This window comes from Vespa mandarinia, chromosome 5 (genome assembly GCF_050613455.1).
Source record: "Vespa mandarinia isolate Hongniang chromosome 5, ASM5061345v1, whole genome shotgun sequence".
NCBI lineage: Eukaryota > Metazoa > Arthropoda > Insecta > Hymenoptera > Vespidae > Vespa > Vespa mandarinia.
The window spans coordinates 9,801,788-9,810,000 of NC_140814.1; the positions used below are offsets into that span (position 1 = coordinate 9,801,788).

General features: G+C 28.4%; 1 protein-coding gene across 5 annotated transcripts; it reads right to left on the bottom strand.

The window, feature by feature from the left end:
* Nucleotides 1-1,222: 1,222 nt before the first annotated feature.
* On the bottom strand, nucleotides 1,223-8,009 carry LOC118448389 (mitochondrial amidoxime reducing component 2). Of its 5 annotated transcripts, none has more exons than XM_035881590.2 (6): nucleotides 7,865-8,009; nucleotides 7,035-7,161; nucleotides 3,975-4,273; nucleotides 3,371-3,652; nucleotides 2,481-2,758; nucleotides 1,223-2,141 (listed from the first exon to the last, which is right to left on the bottom strand). In XM_035881590.2, the coding sequence occupies exons 3-6, from the start codon at nucleotides 4,086-4,088 to the stop codon at nucleotides 1,976-1,978; spliced, it is 840 nt and encodes a 279-aa protein (XP_035737483.1). In that variant the 5' UTR covers nucleotides 4,089-4,273; nucleotides 7,035-7,161; nucleotides 7,865-8,009; the 3' UTR covers nucleotides 1,223-1,975. The 5 variants fall into 5 exon arrangements, with proteins under 5 accessions (XP_035737483.1, XP_085513047.1, XP_085513048.1 ...); XM_085656921.1 differs by having other exon boundaries at nucleotides 6,969-7,161; XM_085656922.1 differs by having other exon boundaries at nucleotides 7,035-7,262; nucleotides 7,865-7,914.
* Nucleotides 8,010-8,213: the final 204 nt, after the last annotated feature.

Consider the following 8,213-nt stretch of genomic DNA (forward strand, 5'->3'; position numbering starts at 1 on the left):
AGAAAAGGAAAAAAAAAAAAAAAAGAAAGAAACGATTTATCCTCTCTAATTGAAGCTTATCTCGCACGATTAGAACTATCGCATAAGATGCGCTTATTTCGATGATCGATGAGAGAGAGAAAAAAAAAACGACGAATTGCGCCTACGTAACGTTGTTCTGCAAAGTTTTGTACATAGACCTGTGCCCCCGCCCCTCAACCGTCGTATAACCACTGCCCGTCTCTTCTAAGAACCACGTTCCACAGCGCCAGACACTGATTGTTTTCCTTTTTATTTTTTATTTTTTATTTTTGTTTATTTTTCCTTTTTTAATTATTATTATTATTATTATTATTATTATTATTATTATTATTATTATTATTATTATTATTATTATTACTACTACTACTACTATTATTATTATTATTATTCCATATCATCTCTCGATTAAGTGCAAGCGTACCTCTTTGCCCGTTCCTCAAGTATTTTTTTTTTTTTTTTTTTTTTTTTTTTTTTTTTTTTTTTTTGATAGACGAAACAAAAGAGAAAATAAATAAATAAATAAATAAATAAATAAATGAAAACAAACGTAACAAAGAATAACGTCATTGAGCGTTTATGATCATATTGGAAAAAGTGAATAAATAAATAGAAAGAAAAAAATGAAAAAAGAAATAATAAAAATTATGGTGGAAGGGTTTAGGTTTCTTCTGTTCTCTCTTTCTTCTCTTCTTCTTTTCTTTTGCCCTTTTATCCTTTTTCCTTTCTTTCTTTTTTTTTCTTCTTCTTCTTTTATACTTCCTTTGGTCTCGTTAATTCTATGTAAATTCGTACAATTCGAATAAACAGATCATTGTTTAAATAATACAGACTACATTGAATTTTGATGTTAACGAGTAATATACATTATTTCGAAGATCTATTTGTCTAATTCTTCGTTTGCAATCTAATTTAATTCAACGTAAGTACGCACTTATGCATAATATTTACGTAAATACTTATTCGTAATAAAAATTACGTAAGTATTTATTCAAATGCTCAGAATACGGAATTAATGTTTCTCTCTCTCTCTCTCTCTCTCTCTCTCTTTTACTCTCTTTCTCTCTCTCTCTCTCTCTCTCTCTTTGAAAACTTCTAAAGAGAATAATATAGAAAATTCAAGGAGACAATTGGTAACGTCGTGAAAGAATGTGTTTTCTTATGTTATAACAAAACGAAACGCATTATATTTATGTATGTAAATCGAACCTCGTTGTTTTGTAGTGTAAATAAATATTATTGTAATAAGAAATACATCTAGTGTATATTAATTTTTTTTTTCTTTTTCCTTCTTTAAATCGACTTTACGATTTAATAAGATCAATTAAAAAATTATCTCAATTATCAAAGAATTTGTTCTTAATCGATAACATCTTTTGTACAAAGTTATCGTTATTCGACATTCATTCATTCCCTTTTGTTTTTTTTTTCTTTTTTCTTTTTTTTTTTTTTTTGAAAAGCGTATCGATTAAATAGTAAATAGATCTAATTAACGTAATTCTAACCATCGTATAAAAATATAACTCGCTAATCCAGTAATACTCATAACGATGGAGACTCTTTCATATATATATATATATATATATATATGTGTGTGTGTATATATTGCCACTACTAATCTATTTAAATACGACGATAAAATAATTAATTAATCTAATTAGCAAAGAAATTTCATTATGAATCGTCGGTACGTATACTCTTGATTATGATGACTTTTGTTGGCACCATTATGTCGAAAATATTCGAAATATTTTTTATTAATATTATTGCTAATAAATCTTAATAAGTACGTTTTTTCGTCTAATCTATTTCGAAGTTCGAAAAGGAACAACACGTTGAATATAATTCTTCTTTTTATATCTCCCCCAATGTAAACACGTCACGTTTTATGGTCTCCAACGAGAGAATTAACTTCGTCAAAAATAATTTCATCCTCGCAGGAGGCCCATCGGTGTAGCTATGGTGGCGATATTACAGGGGTTTCTTCCTCGTTTGGAATACCAACGTAAACTGAATCGCCTAAACGTACAAAACCATTTGGTCCTCTTAAACCAAGATGAATTCCCATGACTGGACAATCTCCAGTAAACGGACGAATATCCGGATCCATGATTTGCCTATAGCTGCATAAATAATATATATATATATATATATATATATATATATATATATATGTAACAAAAAAAATTATTTATCATTAAATAATATCTACATAATAGTTTTTCGTTCGTTTCTAATTTTACTTATGATACTACTTTAATTAAGACAAATTTGAATGACTAATATTACTTATGAGACAACTGTTGTTACAAATATTTAAAAAGACAAAAAAAAAAAAAAAGGAAAAAAATTTATCAAAACTCATAACAAACAATGAAAATTATCAATTGATGTTTGATTAAATCAATGCCGATTAATCATGAAGGAAATTCATTTATAAAAATTTAACACAATTTCTATACCTTTTCAATGTTTTTAAAGGTTCGACCTTTGGACTTTTTTTACCAGTTTCTGGATCAACCGTGGTAAATATACATCTTGTGCAAGGTTTAATGTTTCTAAAAATTACGTCTCCTATCTTAACCCAATCCCAAATATCTTCTTCCAAGGCGATCGCTCCTTTAACGACAAAATTTGCTCGAAAGTTCGACGGTGTAACAGATTCTTCCAATCGAGAATTTAAATCCGTGACCGAGGACTCATTTATGAGACTATAGCTCGTAGCATCTGGATAAGCACCCTATTGAAAGAGAGAAAGAAAATGAATAGAAAAAGGAAAAGAAAAATAATGTTAAATAAATTATAGTTATCGTATAATCGAAGGATACTTAATGGAATAAAAAAAATTTATCGATGCGTTACATTTGTTGATGCAATTAAAGTAATAACTACAATTCGTCTAATGCGATTTTAAAACGTGCTCAATGAATAAGATAATACGATAATAATAACGATGATAAAAGATAACAATAATAATAACGACGATTCTTATTCTACTTTCCGTACATTCTTCGAAAGCAAAAGAGAATATAATTCAAATAAATATATATATCTGCATGAGAAATCGTACTAATACATATATATACATGTATGTATGTATGTATGTATTATGTATATACACGCTCTATTTTGTGAAAGATAAACTAACTCACGATGACAAAGTACAATCGATGGAAAACTATGCGGATTTCATTTCGTGAAAGCAATTCCACGTTCCCATTTAACGTTCAACGTTCGTCTTCATCGCACATCTACAAGGTAGGTATTCCATAGAAAGAAAGTATAAAAAAAAAAAGAAAAAGAAAAAAAAAAAGAAGAAGAAGAAAAACTACTTTTGATTGACACTACTCACGGTATCTATGCTCTCGGTCAAAGGGAAAATCCTATTTTTCTCTCGTATTTCTCTTGATGGTCGTTCTAACGGATAATAAACCAAACGAAGACCGGCATCTTCCTGAAGGAGAAAACGTGACAACCATCTGGCTGCTTCTTCTCCACAATCGCAAGCAGCTACTGCTTGACCCCATACCGCAGCACGAAAACCTTTTCCTCTTATACAAGCAAGATCTATTGATACCGACATCATGCCTGGTGCATTCAAGGTTAAAACTGAACCCGTAATACTTGGTGATACCTATGGATAATATCAATGTATTATTATTACGAACAGTAATATTAATTTGTTTTGTTTTTTTTTTTTTTTTTTTTTTTTTTTTTTTTTTTTTTTTTTTTTTAATATATATATATAATCAATTTTAATAATTATATCATTTTTAATAATCTTAATAGTTAATAATTAAATTGAAATTATAATTAAGAAATCATACTTGAAGAATAATTATTAATAAATTTAATAATAAATATTAAGATGTGTATGATAATCGAAGATAAATAAAATTATCTATATAAGATAATATCTTTAATAAAATCGTTTTGATACATTATTGATGTATTACCTGAACCATTTTTGGTAATTGTCTACCAGTGACAAAGTTTCCATCAAGATCAATAACCATTAATGTACGATCTCGTAACCATCCCACTCTAAGGCCCAACATAGTACATTCCATCGACGTGTATCTAATTGGGCCCAATGATTTCACCGGATATGCAGCAAGATCGCTAAGTTCACCGACCTTTCTCCATTTCGAAGGTGCCCGATACTTTTGTTTGCGACTCCACCACCACCAAATAAAAAAAACTGCTGTACCGGCGCCAACTGCGGCTGCGGTAACATAAGCGAGTCTCGTTCTATCTGTCGTAATAATAAAATAAAATAAATGAACATTACGATAATAAATTAATTGTGATTTAAATGTTAACGGGGAAAAGAGTAAGAAAAGAAAAGAAAAAAAAGAAAAAGAAAAAAAAAATAATGAAAATAAATCGTGTCCATTAACGTGTCTTTAAAAATATATTGAACACATATTATGTAATCATATAACAAAGATAATTGGAGATATCTTAAATTAGTATCATTTAGAGTCAACCGTCGTCCTACAAAACATTTCAAAGAAGCGGATGTTACGGAACTGACTTATACTTATACTTGCTACAATCATACTCATACACCGTACATATACGCGCGCGCGCGCGCGCGCGCCCACCCACATAGAAAAGAAAAAGATTTAAAAAAGTTTCGAGTGAAATATTTGACGTTAAATTTTCCGCTCTCGATGAAAGTACTTATTTAAAACTTTCGACTTTTTGTTGAAATTATCGTGAAACAGAGCACAAACATTCCAATTGCCAGCAAGTTTCCTCTTTCAAGTCCATCGTTTTTTTTTTCTTTTTTTTTTTTTTTTTTTTTACATGCATGGCCGGTAACGCGAAAGTGTAATGAAAATATCCGAAAGATAAAAAGGACCGGACAATTTTATATTTCAAATTGAAGGAGGATGCGAAGTACTTAATTACTTATTTACTAAGAACTTTATTGATTTATTCATTCGATCTGAAATTAATTATAAATAAAATTTTGACGATCCAAATGCGTAATAACATTTTGAAGAAATTCTTCTAAAAGGAAATTATAATAAATCGGTAGACTGATTTCATAGTTGAAAACTGTGTTAAGTGATCGTTAAGAGAAAGAAAATGGTATTAACTGAGACGATGGTATTTGACCTTGCCATATATTATTAATATGACATTATTAATAAAATTATATGACACGAGACAAATTGTTATATTTCAAAATTGTATTAAAAATTCAAAATCAATTTTCTTTATTTTCTTTTCTTTTCTTTTTTCTTTTTTTTTTTTAATCATTTCCATTTATTCGTTCATTATTTTTTATTAATTGATAGTAAGTACTTTGTTAAATAAATGATTAATATATATATATGAGTATATTTATAATAAAATATTTCTATAGACCAATATTTATAATAAAATAATAGTACGTAATATAAGTGATCATTATAAATAATTAAATATCTGTGTTACGTTTGGATTAAATTTGGATTTATTATAATTATTATATTATAAATATTGATCGTCTATTTAAATTATTGACAAATTATTTATATTTAGAAATATTTTATTTAAAATATTTACAGTTTATATATTAATCATAATAATATTAATCACTTATAATACGTAATGATATTTTATTACAAATATTGACAATTCATTTGAAATACTTATTCAAAATATTTAAAAATATTAAAACAATAGATGACGTTTTTTTTTTTTTTTTTTATATCCAGATGACTTTTCTTCTTTAATTCGAAAAATTAATAAGATAAGATTAACGAGATAAATTCTCGTAGATAAGATAATTGCTAATGATTACCTTTCATCACATTTCATTTGATTATTACACGTGTAATTTCGTTCATGTGCAACAAGTTAATTGCATGACTATCATGATAAAAACTAAAAGAGAACAATACAAACGAAAATACATATATATATATATATGTGTATAAAGAAAGAAATAGAAAAAAAAATTAACATACTAACGAGTAAAATATATACTTCAAGGTACGGTGATTATTGTACCATGAAGGGATTGGAGGGTTCGACGAAACTTACGAAGAATCAATACTACGAGAAACGGGCGTTGCTACTCCAAAACGGTGATCGCGACCGCAGAACGTGCGAATAATAATAATAATAATAATAATAATAATAATAATGTCAACGAAAGTTGGATGAAAAGAAAATAAAATCCTGTTTGAAATAAAATAATAAAAATCTCATAAATGTTTTCTGATCGTAACTTAATGGAAACACGTTATCGTACGAAAAGTAAAAAAAAAAAAAAAAAATAAATAAATAAATAAATAAATAAATAAATAAATTCCTTATAACGTTCAATCAATATTTCCAATCATAATAGTAATCAATAATAACAATAAAAATATTTAAATATTTATGACAATAAATCACAATTAATATATCTATTTCATAGATAATAAAATGTCTAATTAAAACGCTGATCGTTAATAATAATATTAAATAAATAATTCTTAATTATTAATACTTAAACAAACGTCATACCTGTTATCATAGCAGCAGACACGTTGAATTGAATACCGAAGAATTTGTTAAGGTTATGTTCGTGCCGGTTAGAAGCAAGTAAATCACGCGACTCGTATAAGTAACGTTTGGCGATGAACTGAAGGTCGTTGTCGATGGGAGACTCACTCAACGTGCACGTGCCGTTCGTCTATCCCCTCACACCACGCCCTCATTCTCTCTCATTCCTCACTCGTTCACTCTTTCTCTCTCTCTCTGATTCCTTACTTGTTCACTCTTTCTCTCTCTCTCTGACTCCTTACTCGTTCACTCTCTTTCTCTCTCTCTGACTCCTTACTTGTTCACTCTCTTTCTCTCTCTCTCTCTCTCTGACTCCTTACTCGTTCTCTCTCTTTCTCTTTCTTTCTCACTCCTCACTCGTTCACTCTCTCTCTCTCTCTCTCTTTCATTCCTCACTTACTTACTTTCTCTCTCTCTCCTCTTTCTCTCTCTCTCTCTTCCTTTCCTTTCCCTTTAGAGAAAGAAAATACCGTTATCTAGAAACGTTGAGTTCTTCCTTTATCTTCTTCCATCTCCAAAGAATAGCAGACGCCATCGTATACGTGTAGTAGATATTATGTGTAAGAAACTGGTTCGTTCGTTCGTTCTCAAAAGATTCTAGACAAATCATACGAAAAGCTTGATGACTGCAACACGTCCTTCTTCACTATCGTTCGTAGTTGCATATACGCAGGCGCAATTAAATTCTCTAATCGGTCCTATCCAGGGAATCGGCTCGATGCGAAATAAATAAATAAATTAATTAATTAATTAATAATATTTATTTATTTGCAAAAGTAAAAAATAATTAATCTATTTAATTGTTATATAATATTGTTGTTTTCGAATAACGATAATATTATATCAGGTCAGTCCAAAAGTTCGTGCGCATTTTGGCGAAATTTTTAAATGGTGTAAATGCGCACGAACTTTTGGACTGATCTAATAAATAATATTACTCGGAGAAATGGCACTATCCAATCGAAACTATTCCTTTTTATTACTTGTAAAAGAAGATGTTTGATAAAGATTTATCGATTATCCTATATAAATCGGATTATTGATAAAGGATATATTTTTATAAGGGATAAGAAGAAAATGAAATAATATAAATACAAGGTTTTACATTATTTTTGTAAAAAGGAAAATAATAATAAAAAAAAAAAAAGAGAAAACAAAAAGAGGAAAGTTGATACGTCTTCGACGATAAATTCAATGTTTATTTATATTCACATAATACGAATAATACAGGATTAATAAAAAATTCTTATGTGATTATTATATTAATGTAAACCATTGTCGTTTACAAATATGTACGTACCTTTATCTGTTTTTCTTTCTTGAAGTGTTCGCGACGATCTAGTATTAACCGAAGAGTTCGCGATGATACTAAGTTCGCAAAATTAAAATAACATATTGACGCGAAGCGTAATCAATATGACGGCTACAGTTATGCTAGGCATGCATAAAATGTACTCTTATCTTTGTTATTTTTATATTGAACAAATCGACGTTTAAAACATTCAAATTTTGTAAAAAAATTCATTAATCATATCTTTTTATTATTTCTCTCTCTTTTCTGTATACTTTTCTTTGTTTAGAATTCATATCATTTTATAAATGGACACAAGATTTTCTTACCTTTCATCCCTGCGACGTAATAATAATGA